The sequence below is a fragment of the Salvelinus fontinalis genome, chromosome 40 (genome assembly GCF_029448725.1).
Source record: "Salvelinus fontinalis isolate EN_2023a chromosome 40, ASM2944872v1, whole genome shotgun sequence".
NCBI classification, from domain to species: domain Eukaryota; kingdom Metazoa; phylum Chordata; class Actinopteri; order Salmoniformes; family Salmonidae; genus Salvelinus; species Salvelinus fontinalis.
This window is the reverse complement of record NC_074704.1, coordinates 20,524,763-20,548,617: the sequence shown is the minus strand read 5'-3', so window position 1 is coordinate 20,548,617 and position 23,855 is coordinate 20,524,763. Positions and strand designations below refer to the sequence as shown.

The following is a 23,855-nucleotide window of genomic DNA, read 5'->3' as shown; positions in this document are numbered from 1 at the left end:
AACCATTCCAGTGTTTTACTTGGTATATTGTATTTACTTCGCCACCATGGCCTTTTTTTGCCTTCACCTCCCTTATCTCACCTCACTTGCTCACATTGTATATAGACTTATTTTTCTACTGTATTATTGACTGTATGTTTGTTTTACTCCATGTGTAACTCTGTGTTGTTGTATGTGTCGAACTGCTTTGCTTTATCTTGGCCAGGTCGCAATTGTAAATGAGAACTTGTTCTCAACTTGCCTACCTGGTTAAATAAAGGTGAAATAAAATAAAAAATAAAATAAAATTGATAAGTAATGGGGTTGTAATGGCGAGGTGAGAAACCAAATCTATACCAATTTAGGACCTATATATTGTGTTCTCAATGAACTGATCTAGCATTTTCTTCACTGTAGACTACAAAGAAAAATAAGCGTCAACAACACACGTGTAATGGTGTTATCTTTCTAGTGACTGTGGGTTGAAAATAGAACAGACGATACATTTTCCCTCGACCATTGCGGTCACTGAGATCTTTGGTGTGTCTGAGTGTCTGTGCTGAACAAAATGAACACTAATTTCCTCTCATAGTGTGCAATAGCTGTATGCAGCAGTTCAACAGCAGTGTTCAATAGGTAATGAATCACCAACTACAAGTGGGAGGCAGTTCTATCTCTCTATACTGTCATACAAATTCTGAAACCTCCAATTGTTCTTCACAATGCGTAAAACCAACAACATTTGCATTGACTCTCATTCCTTGCCATTGTTTTTCACAAGACACCCCGGGGGAGTAAAGGTGTTAACTATAAACCAGGGGCACTTTTTTTTATACTATAGTTCAAAGGGGAATCTAGCACCTGACACAGCCTCATCTAGACTAGCGGGGCTGTCTCTCTACTTTCACAACCTGAGTACAGAGAGAAAGTGCAGTTGTAACTCTCAATCAACATGACCGCTGTCAAAGGTGAGCACATCATTCGATGTTTCATACATTTTTAGAAATGTTCAAAAATTGATTTGAACATCTAAAATAGTTGATTATTCATAGGATATTAGCTTCCTGCAATTTTTCAACTAATAACAACTTTTATCAAAAGGAATATAAATACATTTTGTTCTAAGATTTATTTATCCAATAAATAAATAGATAAATGAATATGTATTGTATAAGTAGGGGTTATATTGAATTAAATTACTAAAAAGGCACTACTACGGGGCAGGATTAGCAAAACAGTGTGTCCAGTCAATTGCTGCATGCATGTAGACAATGATATACGAAATTAGTACATGTGCTTCCGTTAGGTGAACACAGTGTATGTGATGTAGGGTGCTAAGATAGAAAGGCTGATAACAAGCCATACAGCTGTATAGCCACAGTAGGCTATAATCATTCAATTGAGCTTCTACTTCTTATTAATAACACAATATCTGTGAATCGCTGACATCTGCTGCCCTTGTTAAATTAACGTTTTTTAACTGTTGATGAACTTTTTTAAGTGTTTCAAATCAATTGAGTATAGAAATACTGAAACTGAACCAGGTTTGTAAGACTGAGATTGTTGCAGGTACAGCCCCAGTTTACTCATGACACGTTTTGTAACCGAGTCACTTCTGTTTTGAAGGTTTTAGCCTTTCCAGTTTTCTGATCATGTGATGAGTCAAAGGGGGATTTTTGAAGTCGTTTTTTGTTTCTTTGTTTCTTTTTGTCTCTTAAAAAAAATGATAGATTTAATGCTTTTCATATTTGGGTATGCTATCAAATCAAAATCAAATCAAATGTATTTATATAGCCCTTTACATCAGCTGATATCTCAAAGTGCTGTACAAAAACCCAGCCTAAAACCCCAAACAGCAAGCAATGCAGGTGTAGAAGCACGGTGGCTAGGGAAAAACTCCCTAGAAAGGACAAAACCTAGGAAGAAACCTAGAGAGGAACCAGGCTATGAGGGGTGGCCAGTCCTCTTCTGGCTGTGCCGGGTGGAGATTATAACAGAACATGGCCAAGATGTTCAAATGTTCATAAATGACCAGCATGGTCAAATAATAATAATCACAGTAGTTGTCGAGGGTGCAGCAAGTCAGCATCTCAGGAGTAAATGTCAGTTGGCTTTTCATAGCTGATCATTGAGAGTATCTCTACCGCTCCTGCTGTCTCTAGAGAGTTGAAACAGCAGATCTGGGACAGGTAGCACGTCCAGTGAACAGGTCAGGGTTCCATAGCCGCAGGCAGAACAGTTGAAACTGGAGCAGCAGCACGGCCAGGTGGACTGGGGACAGCAAGGAGTCATCATGCCAGGTAGTCCTGAGGCATGGTCCTAGGGCTCAGGTCCTCAGAGAGAGAGAGAAAGAGAGAAAGAGATAATTAGAGAGAGCATACTTAAATTCACACAGGACACCAGATAAGACAGGAGAAGTACTCCAGTTATAACAAACTGACCCTAGCCCCCCGACACATAAACTAATGCAGCATAAATACTGGAGGCTGAGACAGGAGGGGTCAGGCCCCATCCGATGATACCCCTGGACAGGGCCAAACAGGAAGGATGATATCTTTGAACAACCGATCAATTGGTGCATCCCCTTCTGCTACCACCAGATGTCCTGCTATGTCTTTTGTTGCACACTGTATAACAGGGGTCCTCAATTACATTCATCCGTGTGAATATTTTTCCTTGAGTGGATGGTCAGGGGGCCGGAACATATGATTTGTACACTGCAAATTAACTGCAAAAATCCCAAACAGATATAGTATTTGACAAAAGAAGAATCATTTCAAACCTTGAATACATTGAGATACGATCACATATGCCTCTTTATTTATGCATGGGAATATTTGGGAACAGATTATTTATTTTTTTAAATCACTTTGAGCTGATTTCCTGGTGATTTTCCAGTGTTTAAAGTCCAACAACAAACACTTTATGCTCAGAAAACTTAGGGGGACAAATAAAATCATTTGTGGGATGAATTTGGCCTGTAGGCCACTTATTGGGGAACCCTGCGGTACAAGCTAAATACCTAACAGTTGAGACAACTCAAATTCATTATTGACACTTACAAAAACAATATATGCTAATAACAAGGGACATCGACTCCTATGTAGCATCATAAGAGACGTGTATTGAACTCTTTCCAGAGGTTGTTCTTATAGTCAACTACTGTAACATATCAGTCTATTTATCGATCAACAGGTACTCTAGAGCTTTAACCACACCTTATCTGATTTTCAGATACACGAATCTTAGTACCCGCTCTGCTGATCTGGACCTACTTTGAGGTAAGAACAATGGATGAACACAATCTTCAGTATACCAGATCATACAATATTATTTGTATGAAGTATTAACAGTCTTTTGATATCATTTTTTCCCGACAACCATTTAAATGATATGTTGATAACTCACTTAATAACATGACACGCACTCTACCCACAGAAACGCACAAACACTACACTGGTACTAACCACAGTCTTTCATTCAATAGCATACTGTATAGCGCAACTTCCTCTCAGGAAGTGGTATACTCATCTGAAAGCATGTCAGTTTATCAAGGGGCCAGATGCAGGGTACATTGTGTCTGCTTCATTTTGGACCCAGTTCCCTGAACCTGAACACTTGATTAGAATTCAAGGCATTCGATTACACCGGTCAATCATCAATTATCCTGATTTATAGTATGTCCCATTGTCTTTTTTTCAGAATTGCTTCTCTCAGAATGAAAACATGACTACAGAGTTCACCACTGAGTACACTGATTACTCCACAGACAAGAATGACTTGGATTATGACCATTGGACCCAGCAATGCCAGAAGGAATCCAACCGCCACTTCCGCTCCTGGTTCATGCCCACCTTCTACTCCCTCATCTGCTTCCTCGGTCTGGTCGGTAACATCCTGGTGATCGGTACCTACGTCTACTTCAACCGGCTGAAGACCGGGACCGATGTGTTCCTGCTCAGCCTGTCCATCGCTGACCTGCTGTTCGCCGTGTCGCTGCCCCTCTGGGCGACCAACTCCATGACGGAGTGGGTGCTGGGGCTGTTCATCTGCAAGGTCATGCACACCATCTATAAGGTCAGCTTCTACAGCGGCATGTTCCTCCTCACCTCCATCAGCGTGGACAGGTATGTTATTGCAAATGCGAACGCGTTCTCAAAGACTAACCTGGTTAAATAAAAGCCTGGTCGAAACGTGTTGCAGTGTGCGTCCTGCTGTGACCTAATAGGCTGATCTGCTCCTATCTCTGCTGTGACCTAATAGGCTGATCTGCTCCTATCTCTGCTGTGACCTAATAGGCTGATCTGCTCCTATCTCTGGTGTGACCTAATAGGCTGATCTGCTCTTATCTCTGTTGTGACCTAATAGGCTGATCTGTTCCTATCTCTGCTGTGACCTAATAGGCTGATCTGCTCTTATCTCTGCTGTGACCTAATAGGCTGATCTGCTCCTATCTCTGTAAATATTTGTATATATGAGCAGATATATGAGGCTACTATATAAAGCCTACTTTTTGTAATTTTTCCGACAGGTACTTCGCCATCTCCAAGGCCGTCTCTGCCCACCGCCACCGCTCCACGGCCGTGTTCATTAGCAAGGTGACCTCTGTGGTCATCTGGGTGATGGCGCTGGTCTTCTCTGTGCCCGAGATGTCCTACACCAACATCAGCAACAAGACCTGCACCCCCTACACCGCCGGCTCAGACCAGGTGCGCGTGGGCATCCAGGTGAGCCAGATGGTCCTGGGGTTTGTTCTGCCGCTCCTAATCATGGCCTTTTGTTACGGCGCCATTGTGAAGACCCTGTGCCAGGCCCGGAGCTTTGAGAAGAACAAGGCCATCAAGGTGATCTTCACTTTGGTGGCAGTCTTCCTGCTCTGCCAGGTGCCCTATAATCTGGTACTGCTGCTGACCACTCTCGACGCGGCTAAGGGGGGCAACAAGGAGTGCATCTACGACAACAGCCTCCTCTACGCCTCTGACATCACCCAGTGCCTGGCTTTCCTGAGGTGCTGCCTCAACCCCTTTGTGTACGCGTTCATCGGGGTGAAGTTCCGCCGCGACCTCCTGAAGCTGCTGAAGGATCTGGGCTGTATGAGCCAGGAGAGATTCTTCCAGTACACCTGCGGAAAGAGGAGGAGTTCAGCGGTCGCCATGGAAACCGAGACCACAACCACTTTCTCCCCCTAAAGCTGCCAATGCTGCCTAATCTGATTGCCTTTTCAACATGGACAAGACCTTGTGCACAGCCTGTTAATTTCTGATTATATTTCAAATGTTTACTTATAAGTGTTCTGTAGGTCACTTAAAAGGTCTAAAGGACATCTATGTTTAATGTATCAGGCAGCTTACTTGTCGTCACCAGGAATTTATTTGGATCAAGTCTATACCATTACATTTTTTCCTGTTATATAGCTGCCAGTGGAGGACTAGCACTGTAAATACTCAATATCTTTGTATTATTTCTGTGTTGTTTTGAGTCTTATTTCCGAAGTCTTGTAAATAAAAAAATTATAAAAAAAGGTGTACTCTGGTCTCTAAACTATAATTTGACACCTTGTTCAAGTGACCACTTGTTCAACAACCCACATTAAAAAATAGTAAAGTATTCTAGGGTATAAATACTGTAGTATTCACTGTAGTGTTTTTGCAGACTTACTGTAGTATTTACTGTAGTGTTTACTGTAGTATACTGTATACTGTAGTATAAATGCTGTAGTAAAATAAAACTGTAGTATATACTATAGTAATTAATGTAGTGTTTTTACAGGTTGTACTATACTGTAGTATTTACTGTAGTGCTTTTGTAGACTGTAGTATACTGTAGTATTTACTGTAGTGTTATTGCAGATTGTAGTATACTGTAGCATTTACAGTAGGGTTTTTGCAGACTGTAGTATACTATAGTATTTACTGTAGTGTTTTGTAGACTGTAGTATACTGTAGTATTTACAGTTTTTGCATACAAGGTGTTTTTGTTTTACTATCTTTGAAATAGAAGTGGAGGCTTTCTCCTTCAGGAAACCTACTGGCACATTTTTCATAACCTGTATGTAGGTAGGACTGGGGTCTGAACAGCTAGTTCAGTGCTTCTGCTCTTTTCTATAACCTGTAGGGAAATGAATATGTGGTCTATACTTGCCATGTATGTTTCTCAGTTATGGTGGCACAAATTGCGATACAGGGGAGGGGAATGGGCAGGGTATATGCAAATTAAATAATGTAGTGTTTACTATAGTAAAAAAAGTGTAGTGTTTTTGTGGACTGTAGTGTTTTTGACATTACTGCGGTTAATACTGTAGTATTTACCAGAGGTGGGACCAAGTCATTGTTTTACAAGTCACAAGTAAGTCTCAAGTCTTAGCACTCAAGTCCGAGTCAAGTCTCAAGTCAAGACTGTCAAGTATCAAGTCAAGTCTCAAGTCAAGACTGTCACGTATCAAGTCAAGTCTCAAGTCCTAAACTTTGAGTTTAGAGTCCTAAACAAGTCATAATGTGCTCTTCACTAAATGTAAAAACATTTCATATTTTTAACAAGAGTAATAGTTAGTATATTACATTTACGCAAATCATGAATGCTTTTAAATATATTTATATATTTATTACTTTCCAAATAAACGTTATATTTCCATGGAAATACATGGGTAGCCATGAGAAAGACCCCCCCAATAGTGATCGAATATTGAGGATGGCTATGGGGCGCAATCGAGAGATGTAGGCTTGTACACAATCGCCCAACCTTAACTAACAAACACACACACACACACACACACACACACACACACACACACACACACACACACACACACACACACACACACACACACACACACACACACACACACACACACACACACAAACACACACAGTCTCTGTGTGGTTAGGCTAACGTATGTCAATGGTTTAAGGAACAGCAGCAACGTCAGGCAGGATTTAGGCTACCAGCTGCTGTCCGATTCAAACTGTAATACTTTAAATGAAGAGTTGATGCGCTGCACACTTTTTAAAAAAGCTTCATTTTTAATATTTGGTCTTGGGGAGGGTATCAAGTCAGGTCGAGTCATAAGGCTCAAGTCCAAGTCAAGTCACGAGTCATTGGTGTTTAAGTCAAAGTCGAGTTGCAAGCCATCATATTTGTGACTCGAGTCTGACTCGAGTCCAAGTCATGTGACTCGAGTCCACACCTCTGGTATTTACTATAGTATTCTACAGTATATTACAACATTCTATAGCAGGGCTGCCCAACCCTCTTCCTGGAGATCTACTGTCCTGTAGGTTTTTAGTCCAACCCTAATTTAGCGTATCTGATTAAGCTAGTTGAGGTCTTGTTGAGCAGCTAAATAGTAGAATCAGGTGTGTTAAATTAGGGTTGGACTGAAAACCCACAGGACGGTATATCTCCAGGAAGAGGGTTGGGCAGCCCTGTTCTATAGTAAGTACTACACATGATCGAGGGATTCTACAGTGTGGTATAGTATTCTACAGCAGGGGTAGACAACCCTGGTCCTGGAGTGCCACAGGCACTTCATGTTTTTGGTTTAACTGACCTGGAAGACCAGGTGTGTTGAATTTAGGCAGTCACTGAACTGATTAACAGTATACTACAGTTTACTATAGAATTATATAGTAAGTACTGTAGTATTCTATAGTAAACTGTAGTATTTTTTTCATGTGGGAACCCCTACTTCTAGGCTATTTGACATGTTAGATTTCCACCAATTTACAGTACCTTGCTTCAATATGGGTGTCACGTTCTGACCATAGTTCTTGTGTGTTTTGCTTGTTTTAGTGTTGGTCAGGACGTGAGCTGGGTGGGCATTCTATGTTGTGTGTCTAGTTTGTCTGTTTCTATGTTTGGCCTAATATGGTTCTCAATCAGAGGCAGGTGTTTTGTGTTGTCTCTGATTGGGAATCATATATAGGTGGCTTGTTTTGTGTTGGGGTTTGTGGGTGGTTGTTTCCTGTCTTTGTGTTTTCTCTGCACCAGCTAGGACTGTATCGGTTTGCCACATTTTGTTATTTTGTATCGTTTTATTAAACATGTTGAGCACTGGCTACGCTGCGTGTTGGTCCGATCCCTGTTACACCCTCTCTTCTCGTGAAGAGAGGGAAGGCTGCCGTTACAATGGGTATTTGAAGCCTGTAAGTCTTTATTTGTATAGTCCATCTGTAGATGCTCTACAGACTATCTACAGACTACCAGTAACATTTCAGCTAACTATCTACTAACCCTAACCCTAGACCTAAACCTAAGCTTAACCCTTACCGTAACCCAGGGTTTCCCAAACTCGGTCCTGGGGACCCCTAAGGGGTGCACATTTAGGTCTTTGCCCTTGAACTACACAGCTGATTCAAATAATTAACTAATCATCAAGCTTTGATCATTTGAATCAGCTGTGTAGTGTCAGGGCAAAAACCAAAACGTGCACCACTTGGGGTCCCGGGGACCGAGTTGGGGAATCGTTGCCCTAACCCCTATTTTAAATCTAACCGTAACCATAACAAGCAGTTGCTTATCAACAGGTAGTTTGTTGCTAGTATGATCATCTGTAGAGCATCTACAGATGGACTATCTGGACTATCCAAATAAAGTGTGACCTTGAAGGCTTCCACAGGACAAAAGAACATCACATGACATGGTTAATAAATGGTTTGCATTCAAACTATGGGGTTACAGAGGAGATTAGCAAAAGTCAGACATTGCCAGGCATCGTCTCATTCACCTACTCGTTTCAAAACGGACCTTGGAGAGGTCACTTACCCAGAAAAGCAAAATGACAATAGGCTATTGTTTGTAATTAAGGGTTTATCCCTTTACATCCTGTCTGAAAGGAAAAGATAAGACTCGTGATAAGTTGGGTTAGACTCGTGCCCTCTTCACGACCGTGTTCTCTAGAACACTACCCCTCCTTTAAATTTCACTCATTCTAGTTACAAATAAAATAAATTCTAAATCTCCATGAATTATATTATATATATTATATATAATTCATATTTCCTGTTGCTGGCTCAAATGAATATCCTACAACTGTATGTGCTTACCAAGTTGATGACATCATCTGACCTAACCCAGAATGTTAGAGCTGCAAGCAAGGGCTTGTGAAACAGTGGGCTGACTGGATGACAGTAGGAGGGGTCGGGAGCTACCAATAAAAGCATTCTACTCTTGGATTCATTTACTTTGAAACCTAAGGGATAATAACAACCCCTTTCTTTACACATTGAGAACAAGAGAACAACAAAACCAGGTAAGATACCTCACCTATATTTCAGTACACAGGATCTCATAAATGGGACGGAGGGAGATTACGAATGCATTTTAATTAGAATATGTATAATGTGTTTACTTATACTTCTGCTGTTACACTTTGGGGAAAAAAAAGATTTATGCAAGCGAGTATCAAAAAACATTAGTACTGTATCCATCAAGGATAGATAATTGTGTCTTTACAAATGCTAAAGTAGGGATTTTTCAGTAATAGACTTACACTATAGTTCAAAAGTTTGGGGTCACTTAGAAATGTACTTGTTTTTTAAAGAAAAGCACATTTTTTGTACATTAAAATAACATATAATTGATACGAAATACAGTGTAGACATTGTTAATGTTGTAAATGACTATTGTAGCTGGAAACGGCAGATTTTTAATGGAATATCTACATTGGCCGATGATGTATGGCTCTGATGTATGGCTTTTTGTTTGCAACACCTGCCTAGAAAGCCAGCATCCCGGGGTCGCCTCTTCAATGTTGACATTGAGACTGGTGTTTTGGGGGGACTATTTAATGGAGCTGCCAGTTGAGGACATGTGAGGCTGATAATGGGGCTCTGATAATGGGCCTCTGTACGCCTATGTAGATATTCCATAGAAAATCTGCCGTTTCCAGCTACAATAGTCATTTACAACACTACCAATGTCTACACTGTATTTCTGATCAATTTGATGTTATTTTAATGGACAATTTTATTATAATATTTTTTTTTAAACAAGGACATTTCTAAGTGACCCCAAACTTTTGAACGGTAGTGTATATCTATTATTCTTATAAGTATTAAGTGTATCGTGGTGAAGGTGGGTTGGGACCTCATGCACACGCTACCTGCACATACACATAGAGATTGGACGTCCTTCGCAGGGTCGCAATCTAATGCTACAACCTCATGCTACTGCAACTACAGTACGTGTTGCCCTTAAGGCTGATAGAATGTTTTTGAAGTGTGTCACATAACGGAGAGCCTCAGGCATCAACTTTCCTCACAATGTCTGGAATGTGGAAATAGTAGGCTACAGTACACTACAGCAACACTAAAGGGGGTCTTTATAAGGCCTCCCGAGTGGCGCAGAGGTCTAAGGCACTGCATCTCAGTGCTAGAGGCCTCACTACAGACCCTGGTTTGATCCCGGGCTGTATCACAACCGGCCGTGATCAGGAGTCCCAAAGGGCGGCGCATAATTGGCCCAGTGTCGTACGGGTTAGTGGAGGATTTGGCCCGGGTAGGCCGTCATTGTAAATAAGAATTTGTTAACTGATTTGCATAGTAAATAAAATAGGAAGCAGTTCTTAGATGTAACATCTGCACATCTTTTAATTGCTGTAAATACCAGTGGAAAATCAGGATAGAAAACGTATGGTCTCTGATTGCTGTATCAGCAATGGAAGTGTTGGGGGGACAACAAGGGCTGTGTTGTCATGGCGACTCCCTCTGGCCCTGTGACTCACTGGGTGCCTTGCCCTGTCTGAGACGAGGGGGAGGAGGGGGTAGAGTCTATGATCTCCCTCTTACGCACTACACACCCTTCCTCTGACTGCTTCCTTTATCTCAACTATCACTGTAAGCAAACCTTTCACTTTCACAAGAGATTGCATCATACTTCTAGGTCAAACAGAATGACTATGGCCCTTACCTATACCCTTGCATGTGTGATGCTAATTAACCACAGTATTGATAAACAACTGGTAGGCAGAAAACCTGAAAAGAAGGATATGAGTATTTGTTAATCGCCAGTAGCTGTTAAGCCAACAGTAAACAGGTCTCATATAATTAAGTATTACTCATATTTAGATGCAGCTCCTTTCACTGGGTTCACAAAGAGTTGACCTTTGTTGACAATACTATCAACAATACAATGAAAGTTTGTGGAGGGTTTTTATAGTTCACGGGACAGCTGCAAGTCTATTGAGACTGGGAACCGCTGGGTGGAGTCCACACATAATATGGAAGAGTGATATTTGAACTTATTTTGACTCAAGATGACATTGTGTCAAGATAACAATGTGTGTGAGTCCAATGAAAAAGGAATATGTTGTGAATCCTAAAACAAACGTGTAAATCATCTACTGTACCACGTCTGAACTTTTAGTACTGAGGCTTCTACTTGGGTTCTGTCAAATTGCAATGTCCTTCAACTGACAGCTTTTTCTTAGTCGGCAACTCTGGTTGAAATGACGTTCCTTACAACCAGACAGTTTTAATAACTTTTCCCCTCTGGGTTACTTAACATTTTTATCTGTAATGTAGATTTGTATACATACATGTGCATTTTAGCAAAGTGTAAATATAACTTGTACAGTAGCAGGGTCAAGTGTAGGGTAGGCACATCTGTCCTATTTAGGTCAGTTCGGACACAGTGCAATAACCGCCATTCATCCCATTGACACACTAATGTTAGCGATCTCGCCGGTGCTAATCAAATCAAATCAAAGTTTAATATGGGATGTGGGAACAAATCCAATTAACAACCCAAAAAGCACTGTAACAGTCAAAAGTTTGGACACACTTACTCATTCCAGGGTTTTTCTTTATTTTTACTATTTTCTACATTGTAGAACAATAGTGAAATCATCAAAACTATGAAATAACACTTATGAAACCAAAAAAAGTGTTAAACAAATCAGAATATATTTTCTATTTGAGATTCTTCAAATAGCAATCCTTTGCCTTGATGACAGCTGTGCACACTCTTGGCATTCTCTCAACCAGCTTCATGAGGTAGTTACCTGGAATGCATTTCAATTAACAGGTGTGCCTTAATTTGAGGAATTTCTTTCCTTCTTAATGTGTTTGAGCCAATCAGTTGTGTTGTGACAAGGTAGGGGTGATATACAGAAGATAGCCATATTTGGTAGTCCATATTATGGCAAGAACAGCTCAAAAACGCAAAGAGAAACGACAGTCCATCATTACTTTAAGACATGAAGGTCAGTCAAGTGCAGTCGCAAAAACCATCAAGTGCTATGATGAAACTGGCTCTCATGAGTACCGCCACAGGAAAGGAAGACCCATATTTAGCTCTACAGTTCAAGTAACAGACACATCTCAACATCAACTGTTCAGAGGAGACTGTGTGAATAAGGCCTTCATGGTTGAATTGCTGCAAGGAAACCACTACTAAAGAACACCAATAAGAAGAAGAGACTTGCTTGGGCCAATTGAGATGGTTTGGGATGAGTTGGACCACAGAGCGAAGGAAAAGCAGCCAAGAGGTGCTCAGCATATGTGGGAACTCCTTCAAGACTGTTGGAAAATCATTCCAGGTGAAGCTGGTTGAGAGAATGCCAAGTGTGCAAAGCTGTCAAGACAAAGGGTGGCTACTTTGAAGAATCACAAATGTAAATTATATTTGGATTTGTTTAACACTTTTTTGGTTACTACATGATTCCATATGTGTTTTTTCATAGTTTCGATGTTTTCACTATTATTCTACAATGTAGATAATAGTAAAAATAAAGAAAAACCCTTGAATGAGTAGGTGTGTCCAAATTTCTGACTGGTACTGTATATGCACCGGATGAATTTACACAATATGTACTAAGAATGATATTTACAGCAATAGATATATGAGAGTGAGTTAAAATTCTACTGGTGTGTCTCTTTCAGAGATTTACGAGATGCCTATAGCTGGAGCCATGTCCCACATAATACCCAATCACATTCTGAGGGTGGGTCAGAGTACCTGCCTGGACTCCGCTCATGTGGCGGCTCTGGGGTGTAGTCCGAGCGCCATGATGGACCCCAACGGGAGTTGCAGTGAGCAGGACGACCTGGACATCTCCCTAGATAACCTGAACCAGCTCATTCTGGAACTGGACCCCACGTTTGAGCCCATGCACTTCAACAAGAGGTCCCAGTCCAGCAGCCTCCACACAGGTAGGACAATGAGTGAGAGGGCATACAGAGCCCAATATTTATTCATATGCTATAATATAGGCCTATTTACTTTCTACAGTACAAACTCACGTGCTTTATTTAAACTGTAGTTTATCTACATATATTTTTTGTCAGGAGGCCTACGCCTACGGAATTACTTTCCGTCATTCAATTCAACAGTTTTGAAAATTGAAAAATGTCCAACTTAGTCAACGAAAGGTTTCAGACCTAGGGTACTTTTCCGTCATAAAACATGGCTAGAAACATCTGCAGTTACGTTGGCTGGAGACCAAGCCTGAGAACCTTGAATAACAACTTCCATTGTGCCCCATTCATGTACCCATGGCCCAGGGCTATGTAAAAATCCACCCATAATTTCACATCAGTTTAATGATACAAAATAGAGTACATTTGTCTGGGGTTACTGCCCAGACCAAAAAACATACCACACTCAGAACATCTGAGGCAGACACACAGTGGTGCTTTAAATACAGCCAACCTTTAACAGTCCCTATCTGACATGGTCTGAACAACTAAAAAACAGAAGTGAGCACAATTCCATATACAGAAGTATTCATTCTTAGAAAACCAAAGAATAAATGGCGTGGGATGTAGTGAATGAGGTCACAGTAATTGTGATGGATATAGTTACTGTTACTACCTACTCATCAACGGATCTCCCCCTTGGTACTAGTCACCGTTCCACGTTAACGCTAGTCACTACATAACAGTGACCCGCCCGTCTCACTCACCCTGACCACAGGACACCTCACCTCAGTGGCATGGGGCAACAGACTCATCTATTTCAATAGGTTCCCGTCGTTACTGGCAGGCGGGTAGATCATACAGTCAACCAGAATTTTTGCGGGGACAAGTTGAAACTTCTCTAGGAAATTCTCCATGGCAAAGTACTGCATTCTCACCCTCACAGCAGGAACACAGTGTTTGCTTGGTGTACTTGAATAGGGAGGGTTGGGACTCACTTGAACAAGTAAAAGCCTGCATGACGTGAAGGAATATCAACCTTCTGTCTTTAGTCTCTCAGGAAAACTTGTGTGGTATACACTGAGTATACAAAACATTACGAACACCTGCTCTTTCCATGACATAGACTGACCAGGTGAATCCAGATGAAAGCTATGATCCCTTATTGATGGCACTGGTTAAGAATGGTCCACCACCCAAAGGACATCCAGCCAACTTGACACAACTGTGGGAAGCATTGGAGTCAACATGGGCCAGCATCCCTGTGGAACGCTTTCGATGCCTTGTAGTCCATGCCCCGATGAATTGAGGCTGTTCTGAGGGCAAAAGGGGGGTACAACTCAATACTAGGAAGATGTTTTTAATGTCTGGTATACTCAGTGTAGTATTGACATAATAAAGCCACGCCCATCTAATACAGACACAAAGCCATTGAAGGGAAAGGAATGGGATGTATGAGTGTGTACACGTATGAGATTAAATGAGTCTCCACAATCTGCTCTGACTGTAGAGGATGTGGGTCTTGAAAAGGCAATACATTTTATCTGTAACGGCACGCAATGGATATGATTTTTGACCAAAGGAAAACAACTATTTCAACACTTCTCATTCATATTATGGGGAAGGAAACATTAAAGACCATCCAACTTTGAATGTGTGTGATCACTTCTCGTAAGTGACTGTATGTTAGAAATCCGAAGAATTGTGTGACTTATTGCTCGCCGAATAGGGAAGTTCAGTTCATTCACTGGTTAAGCAACTGAACATACTTTTCTCACGCTTCTCTCGGTTTGTTCTTCCTCTCTCCTCTGAGATAACATAACATTAACAATATAAGAAATTGCATAGACCTATTAGGTTTTCCATTCCCTTTATCCATTTGATATTTAGCACCATTTGCTCCAACTTCCTCTGGCGTTCTCCCTCTCTCCTCTCCAGATGACTTCTCTCCAGATGAAGACGTCTCCAACTGTGTGCTGGTCCCCAGAAGCTGTTCTCCGAGGAACATCTCCACATCCTTCTCCCCCATCTCCCCCTCCTGCAGCATTCCCATCCCACTGTCCTCTGCTTCTGGCTCCAGGTGCAGCCCCCAAAGCTCCCTGGTGTTCTCTGATGCCTCCTCTCGCCCCCCACTGCCGTGTGGAAGTGTCGTCCGCCGGCGGCTGCCCTCAACGCAGGGAGGCGAGGTGGGCATGTGTTCATCCCCGGTCACCCTGCGCATGTCACACTCTCACAGGAACAGTGCCGTCTCGATGATCTCCACGTCGCCCGGCTCAGAAACCAGTTACATGATGGGCAGGTCAGACTCCTTCACACTCTGTTAATACATGCTTTTGGAAATGACTTTAATATCCGAGTTTGATGCAAAGATAATGGCAAGTTAGACCAGTCATGACTCCACAGAGCAACACTAACTTGGGTTGTCACAGATTGACACTTGAAAGCTCAATCAATCCTCTGTCTGGACTCCACAGTGCCGTAAACACATTCTCTCTTCAACTCATCTCTCTTCCACAGCTATCAGTCCTTGCTCAGTGACAGTGAAGGCGACAGCCCCGAGTCTCTACTCCTCTACCGCACATCCAGCTCCTACAGCGACGTGTCCAGGTCCTTGACCAGGCCGTTCACCAACAAGCCCTCGCCGACCGGCCCATCACCACTCGGCCACTTCCAGGGGATCCACAGCAGCCCTGCCTCCCTGGCCGGTTCACTGACAGACATCCCTGTGGTGTTGGTCAACGGAGCTCCAGAGCGGGAGCTCAGCCCCCAGTCACCTCCAGAGGCAATGGTCCCAGACATACAGATCAAGCAGAGGCCCAGCTCCAGGCCATCGTCGCCATCTCCCTCTCACTGTGAGTCCAGATGATGATGATCCTCGTCAATCCGTTTAAAATCTAAAATCTCAGTCCAGTGCCCTCTGCTGGGAAAAGATCTGTGCGTATTCAATAATAAAAGCGTGTGCATTTTATTTTCATGGTCCCTCAGCTTTACAAGGCCATTTCCAAGGCAACCAGCACTCCATGAAGTTTGTCATGGACACCTCTCAGTTCTGGTTCCGCCCACACATCAACAGAGTTCAGGGTAAGCATTTTGAGAAGAAATGGGGAGCCGATATATTTGGCAAGAACTGTATGTACGCTGTTGCACTTTATGTTCTTTATTAAGTTTTAAAAAGACGCAAAGCAAATGTATGTTTAAACAGAAAACAAAAGCTTATCTTAGACTAAAATGAATTATTTTTATTAACACTTGGTCACAACAGTGACAAACAATGGTGACTATGGGGAAAGCCCTGCACTATCTGAGCTGTATCTGTGGTACCTGTGTGATTGTAGCCGAGGCCATAGTGATAGATAAGGAGCCGGGGACCTTCGTGGTGAGAGACAGCACGTCCTTCAGAGGCTCCTTTGGGCTGGCTATGAAGGTGGACCAGGTGCCTGTCAATATATCCCCTACTGGCCAACCAGGTAAACAATCCTGACGTCCTTCTCACCATTCAACACTGCTGCTCAGAATAAACACACACACACACACACACTACATCACACCGTCCTATAAACAGAGTATACACAACTAAAGCACACTAAATGCCAGGATCAACACCAGTGTGTCTTGAAAAGACCTGGTAGGTCTTACCTAACTCTCTCTGCTGCTAACATGAGTGGGAATGTCGGTCTGTGTTGATCCTGAAATCTGTGGTGCAACCGGAGGCCACTCATTACTCATAATGTCTACCTCTGTGGCAGTGCAAACACTCAATAGTATTTGATTACCCGGAATGTTTTTATGGTGTTTAAATCCTGGCTTCGTATATATATATATATATATATATATATATATCAGTAGTAACTATTATCAATGTTACACTATTATCACACCACATCATCAACGATACCACAGTCACAGTAGAATCAAAGCCATCTGCCCATATGTTATCTAACTGTCATATCTAGTATCAGATTAATTTTCAGTAAATGCTACACTGCCTATCTGCCTTGTCTCTTTTACTGACTCTTGACTTCTTCATTGTAGCGGAGGGCAGCTCAGAGCTCGTGAGGCACTTTCTCATTGAATCGTCGGCCAAGGGCGTCCGTATCAAGGGCTCCTCACACGAACCATACTTCGGTAAGAAGTAGGCTACGTCAACTTTGTTCATTCATAGTGTGACAATCTATCAATCTCACACTTCTTTGACAGATTGCTCATATTCATGGTAAACAATCTTGATAAAAGGCCCACACCCTGGTTTAGGAGAAGCATGAATCACAAGACTTGAGTCAGCCATGTCTGGTCTGTGTCCTGAAAACTGGGAGGCAGAGGGATGGAGACGTTTTCTTTTCAGGGCTTTGAGAGATGTGGGCTTCTATCCTATGTCCTGTAAGAACGAATTAAAGTAGATGAGATTTATATTGGCTGTACCGCAACTCAAACAATCACTCTATAGAAAAACAACAGTTGAGTCTGATTGTGATAATCTATGCAGATCTCAAACACATTTGTGATGTTGAGGTTGCTTTGTCGTTGGATTGGATCCTCAAGGCTACTCTGGTGCACGGACGCAATGCCATGACTCAGAAAGATCACCCATGCCCTCTTGTGGACATTCCTTGAAACAACATGAACACTTTATCATTTGATATGCACATTCAACCACTTTAAGGTAAAACAATTGGACTGTTTTTTTAAAATCCCCTTGCAGGTAGTCTGTCTGCCCTGGTCTTCCAACACACCGTCACTGCAGGTGCCCTACCCTGCAAACTTCTGCTCCAGTCACATGGTATGCTATAATACTTTAACGAATAGCCTAAATCTATTAGGCAACAAGCCACAGATGATGTTTACATAGATTTTATGATGATGTTTACAATAGCATATTCCACATATAAGACAACCTTTTTATTTCTAAACCAGGCAATTAAATAGTACAGTTGAAGTCAGAAGTTTACAGACACTTAGGTTGGAGTTTAAAACTAGTTTTCAACCACTCCACAAATTTCTTGTTAACAAACTATAGTTTTGGCAAGTCAGTTAGGACATCTACTTTGTGCATGAAACAAGTAACTTTTCCAACAATTGCTTACAGACAGATTATTTCACTTATAATTCAATGTATCACAATTCCAGTGAGTCAGAAGTTTACATACACCAAGTTGACTTTGTCTTTAAACAGCTTGGAAAATTCCCAAAAAATCAAATGACTCATTTGAGTCAATTGGAGGTGTACCTGTGGATGTATTTCAAGGCCTACCTTTAAACTCAGTGCCTCTTTGCTTGACATCATGGGAAAATCAAAAGAAATCAGCCAAGACCTCAGAAAATAAATTGTAACCTCCACAAGTCTGGTTCATCCTTGGGAGCAATTTCCAAATGCCTGAAGGTACCAGGTTCATCTGTACAAACAATAGTAAGCAAGTATAAACACCATGGGACCACACAGCCGTCATACCGCTCAGGAAGGAGACGCGTTCTGTCTCCTAGAGATGAACGTAATTTGGTGCGAAAAGTGCAAATCAATCCCAGAACAACAGCAAAGAACATTGTGAAGATGCTGGAGGAAACGGGTACAAAATAATCTATATCCACAGTAAAACGAGTCCTATATCGACATAACCTGAAAGGCTGCTCAGCAAGGAAGAAGCCACTGTTCCAAAAACCGCCATAAAGCCAGACTACAGTTTGCAACTGCACATGGGAACAAAGATTGTACTTTTTGGAGAAATGTCCTCTGGTCTGATGAAACAAAAATAGAACTGTTTGGCCATAATGATCACCGTTATGTTAGGAGGAAAAAGGGTGAGGCTTGCAAGCCGAAGAACATCATCCCAAACGTGAAGCACGGGGGTGGCGGCATCATGTTGTGGGAGTGCTATGCTGCAGGAGGGACTGGTGCACTTCACAAAATAGATGGCATCATGAAGAAGAACAATTATGTGGATATATTGAAGCAAAATCTCAAGACATCAGTCAGGAAGTTAAAGCTTGGTCACAAATGGGTCTTCCAAATGGACAATGACCCCAAGCATACTTCCAAAGTTGTGGCAAAATGGCTTAAGGACAACAAAGTCAAGGTATTGGAGTGGCCATCACAAAGCCCTGACCTCAATCCTATAGAACATTTGTGGGCAGAACTGAAAAAGCGTGTGCGAGCAAGGAGGCATACAAACCTGACTCAGTTACACCAGCTCTGTCAGGAGGAATGGGCCAAAATTCACCCAACTTATTGTGGGAAGCTTGTGGAAGGCTAGCCGAAACATTTGACCCAAGTTAAACAATTCAAAGGCAATGCTACCAAATACTAATTGAGTGTATGTAAACTTCTGACCCAGTGGGAATGTGATGAAAGAAATAAAAGCTGAAATAAATCATTCTCTCTACTATTATTCTGACATTTCACATTCTTAAAATAAAGTGGTGATCCTAACTGACCTAAGACAAGGAGTTTCTACTAGGGTTAAATGTCATGAATTGTGAAAAACTGAGTTTAAATGTATTCGGCTAAGATGTATGTAAACTTGCGACTTCAACTGTATCTGTTTGGTCTACAGATCTGAACAAAGGACAGGAGGGAACAAGGTCAGCACCAGAAGACAAGACCAAGACAGGTGAGAATTGTGCACCCACCGTTCATCATTAGGTTATCGAATTGTGGTATCAATTCGCCAATCAGCTAGATAGTTTTATATTATTCTGTCTCTAAGGAATAACATGCAACAACATCATATTTCATGAACATGTTTGGTAGGCCTTAATGGTGACTGGCTAGAGAAGTATTCCAAGCTAGCTAGCTATAGTAGCCAGCATTTCATTGTAATATTAGTGGCTTACCTGAGTAAACTTGCCCTTACAAAAAAATATTGCAGTTTTGTACAGCAGTAAAAGTACAGTAAATGCAGTTGACTGGTATTTTAGCAGAAAGAATTGCAGCATACTGTAGTTATACTGCACTCTGACTGCACATTTTCTCCGTAAAGGATGAAAACTGCTGCATTGGTTATCTTGAACTTGTTACAGTTCAACGATAGTTAGTTTCCCCGTAATATACTTTTGGAACATATTTAAAGATGTATAAAGTCAGCGAACGACATCTTCAGGTAAGCCATGCAGAGATTCCCTAAAAACACGCCACTTTGATATAGCTACTACTTGTGTGTAGTTGGTTAGGAGAATTAGGTTAGCGAAAATGCTTCCCTAACCTGCTACAAAAAGTCACTTGAATCGAAGTGGCATGTTTTTTAGGGATTCCAAAGCAGTGCATGCCAAGAAAGATCAAAGGTGAGGTGATCACCTGACCCATCGTGACTCCTGCCAAGTATCTGGATCATCTCAGTATTCTTGATACAGCCAGAGATTTGGATATTGACGAAATATCTATGTATTCGTCTCGGCAATTGGATTCGTTGTCCACAGAGCGGAATGGCGCGCTGTCAAGCTTCCACATATTCCTCTATTTGGATTGGTGGATACATTTAGTTATTTAAATACTACTTTGAATATTCGATGAGGGGAGTTGACGTCAACCGCCTGTGTTCAAAGGAGAGTGCAATTCTATGCAAGCCTAACAATATGCATAGACCGTCTCGAATTTCAACAGGGACAACTCTGATATAACGTTTTCTCAAAGTTGCCAGGATGTCACGTGAATAACAGTTATATCAGTACACTCGTAACAACCTAAACATGATGAAACTCATATCAGATCAAATAAGCCTCAAGTATCAAAATAGCAATTCATGTTTATATTGACTAAATTCAACACTCTCTCATTGCAGCCCATACAAAAACTCCTCACCTGCTTATTAATTAGGAATCTGCTTAACGTGGACAGATTTTATACGGTGCGGTATGAGTGCAACACAAGCTACAACAATGTTGCAACTTCTTGCATTAAATCAATTATGCTACATTATAAACAGTCATAGTAGATTACATTGCACACAGCATTTGGACTCCTATAATATTTAGGGAATGACTGGTAAGTGTAGAAATCTGCAGTACAATGTAGTGGTTGTCCTCCTCTCCTGCATGCCGCAGTAGACAGCTGTGATCAAAAGCACCACACTGGTTTCTCTTCTCTCAAATGAATTCATGATCTTCCTTGTCTTCTCCCTAGCTTGCAATTTCCTCTACCTGAGTGCTATCCCCACTGAGATGTTGACAGGGCCGTGTGCTGTACAAAAGGCTGTGTCCTCCACCTTCACGATGGCCCAGGGCACCATCACACCCACCATAGTCAACCTGAAGGTGTCACCCAAAGGTGTCACTTTGACAGACATCCAGAGAAAGTAAGAAAACTATGGAGTTTTTCTGAATTACATTTTCTTTTGAGTGTTCAATGACTCTACAGCTGATGATGTTAATGACTTGTGAGACCTTTCCTAATTAAATGAAATCCGATGAATGTGTGTGTTCCCATTAGACTTTTCTTCAGACGTCATTACCCTGCACACATGCTCAGCTACAGTGGTGAAGATCCAGACAAGAGACTGTGAGTTGATTCTTTCAAAAGCTTGTGTTTCAGGGCCCTGAGTTTTTCCTGGTAAGGTCATGTGGTCAGGAAAAACATGGGGCCTACAAATCAGAAATAAAGTCCACTCTGATTGGACTGTTTCCCTGTCCATTTTAAACATCGTTTTAATCTGTAAATTCTACCACTTATCTTCACAGGTGGCACAAGAGTTCCAAACCAGCAAGGTAATGTTCTTCATTATTAGATAGCTTCAGCATGCATTTGCCCATATTATAATAGGTATAATTTGTGAATGAAAGCTAACAACAATGTAGGCTAATATCCAACTTTGATTATTTTTTTCCCCTCCAGGATATTTGGTATAGTGGCAAAGGGCACTGAAGCGGGTATGGAGAATGTGTGCCACGTCTTCGCAGAATACGACCCTCTTCAGCCCTGTAATCCGACGATTGAGTTGACACAGGGCATAATTTTCAAACCATAACCCCACTCTGTCCAGTATAGGAAGGTGAGATAAGACAATATCACCAGACTGGATGTTGGAAGCTCTTTAAATCACTTCCGTCAACGAGGGCGCCCAGAGGCAGACCTGATACAGATACTCTGATGTGTCAATTTTCTGTCCGTGTATGCAGGTTCGAGATCAGAGTTAAAAGTACGCAGAAATGAATAGGGCCTGTTTTTTGGGGGGGGATTAAATTATTATTATTTTTTTATAAAAAATAAATCCACTGAGTAAATCTAACATCCCGATTCTCGAGCTGCAACACACAGACATGTACGGAGTTTGTGTCAACAGACATGGAGATTAATGCATAATTTCCCGACGTAGCTACCCCGTGTCTGCCCCACCTCCTGTTTGTTGTGATGCTGGGTTTGCCGACTGTCAGCTGCACGTAAACACATGGACAAATGCCTTTTCGACTCCGTGTGTTGTAGAAAGGTAAACACTAATTGTTTCAAGTAAACGTTAGTGAACATAAGATGGACATTCAGTGGGCTCTAAAGTGCCAGCGTTTGCTAGTGAAAGAAATTAAATGCATATATGAAATATAACTGGTCGCATTTGTGCGAGTGTGATATACATTTAATTCTGCGTCCCATTAGTTGTATTTTCCGCGCAACATTTGGGCATTGGCGTTTTGCTAGAGTAACCTAGTGGTTAGAGCGTTGGATGCAAGTTCGTAATCCCGGTGCTGACAAGGTACAAATCTGCCGTTCTGCCCCTGAACAAGGCATTTAACCCACTGTTCCTAGGCCGTCATTGAAAATAAGAATTTGTTCTTAACTGACCTGCCTAGTTAAATAAAATAAGGGTAAATAAATTACGGGGCTCACGCAACCTGATAGTCTGTAACTGTAATTATGATCCACGTTACAAAAAGCATCACAAAAGTATAATCAGAAATACATATAAACATCTTGGCATTAAATGGAGTCGGGAGTTTAGAAGACTGCGCGATGAAGAATGAATGAGTGTCCGGTATTAGCTATAGAGGCAATGCTTCTAAAATGCCTTTGCACTAGATTTGAGATTGTATCAATTTTGAAAATCCAAATGATGTATGCAGCTGCAAAGATATACAATAGGCACCTTTACATAGGCTGAAACACTCTTCTAACGAAGATATCGCTGACATTGCCAATAGGCAGACAGATTGCCAACAACAACCATTGAGCAGAGTCTGGTCAACATGCGCACGGATCAGGCCTGGAGAGAAATCGACTGTGGTGCTGGGGATATTGGTCGTATTCCACAGCAATGCAGACTGCGAACGAATATTCAGTCTCGTTTCCAATAACAAAACCCAGTACAGAGTCTCCCTCAATACAGACATGCGATGTATGGGTATGCAAGTTAGAATTGGGCCCTAATATGGGTAATTTGATTATGTATAGCCTATTGCTATGCTTCATGACAATAATTATATTTGTTCCTGGACTAACATTATCATATTGTAACGACCCTAGTTGTCTGTGCGGGTCGCTACAATATCTATTTTGTCAGATGTTGTATATTATTGTGTATTGAATACAAAGGTATCTATTTCATATTTTGTCATATTTATTTTATTTTTAGGATAATAATGAACTTAAAGTGACAAGAATGTTTGTGTCTTGTCCCGTAATGGATCTTTAATATCCCTGCAGGCTGCACCCATACCCCAAACACATACCTGCCAAATACATTAAAGAATCTTGAAATACATGAAATAATATGACTCTGTGGAAATACATTATCTCTGAAAAATGTGCAGCATTTGTACAAAAACCCA

General features: G+C 41.5%; 2 protein-coding genes across 2 annotated transcripts; both read left to right on the top strand.

The window, feature by feature from the left end:
- The first annotated feature begins 760 nt into the window (after positions 1-760).
- LOC129839706 (C-C chemokine receptor type 7-like) lies at positions 761-5,494 on the top strand. The gene is made up of 4 exons (XM_055907285.1): positions 761-947; positions 3,214-3,260; positions 3,682-4,106; positions 4,511-5,494. Exons 1-4 carry the CDS (start codon positions 932-934, stop codon positions 5,166-5,168), a joined length of 1,146 nt encoding a protein of 381 aa, XP_055763260.1. The 5' UTR covers positions 761-931; the 3' UTR covers positions 5,169-5,494.
- A 3,677-nt stretch (positions 5,495-9,171) lies between these two features.
- LOC129839168 (tensin-4-like) lies at positions 9,172-23,822 on the top strand. Its single transcript, XM_055906459.1, has 13 exons — positions 9,172-9,226; positions 12,858-13,127; positions 15,051-15,411; positions 15,630-15,964; positions 16,098-16,193; positions 16,448-16,579; positions 17,145-17,237; positions 17,812-17,889; positions 19,658-19,714; positions 21,223-21,394; positions 21,529-21,597; positions 21,777-21,803; positions 21,931-23,822. Exons 2-13 carry the CDS (start codon positions 12,869-12,871, stop codon positions 22,061-22,063), a joined length of 1,812 nt encoding a protein of 603 aa, XP_055762434.1. The 5' UTR covers positions 9,172-9,226; positions 12,858-12,868; the 3' UTR covers positions 22,064-23,822.
- The last annotated feature ends 33 nt before the right edge of the window (positions 23,823-23,855 follow it).

What these genes read in the sequence shown, in the direction of transcription:
- LOC129839706 (XM_055907285.1), top strand. An exon ending in TGATCTGGACCTACTTTGAG is followed by an intron (nt 3,261 to 3,681) that starts GTAAGAACAATG and finishes TCTTTTTTTCAG; the next exon opens with AATTGCTTCTCTCAGAATGA. An exon ending in ACCTCCATCAGCGTGGACAG is followed by an intron (nt 4,107 to 4,510) that starts GTATGTTATTGC and finishes TTTTTCCGACAG; the next exon opens with GTACTTCGCCATCTCCAAGG.
- LOC129839168 (XM_055906459.1), top strand. Translation starts at nt 12,869, where the DNA reads ATGCCTATAGCTGGAGCCATGTCCCACATAATACCCAATCACATTCTG. An exon ending in ACCAGTTACATGATGGGCAG is followed by an intron (nt 15,412 to 15,629) that starts GTCAGACTCCTT and finishes TCTCTTCCACAG; the next exon opens with CTATCAGTCCTTGCTCAGTG. An exon ending in AAGAGTTCCAAACCAGCAAG is followed by an intron (nt 21,804 to 21,930) that starts GTAATGTTCTTC and finishes TTTCCCCTCCAG; the next exon opens with GATATTTGGTATAGTGGCAA.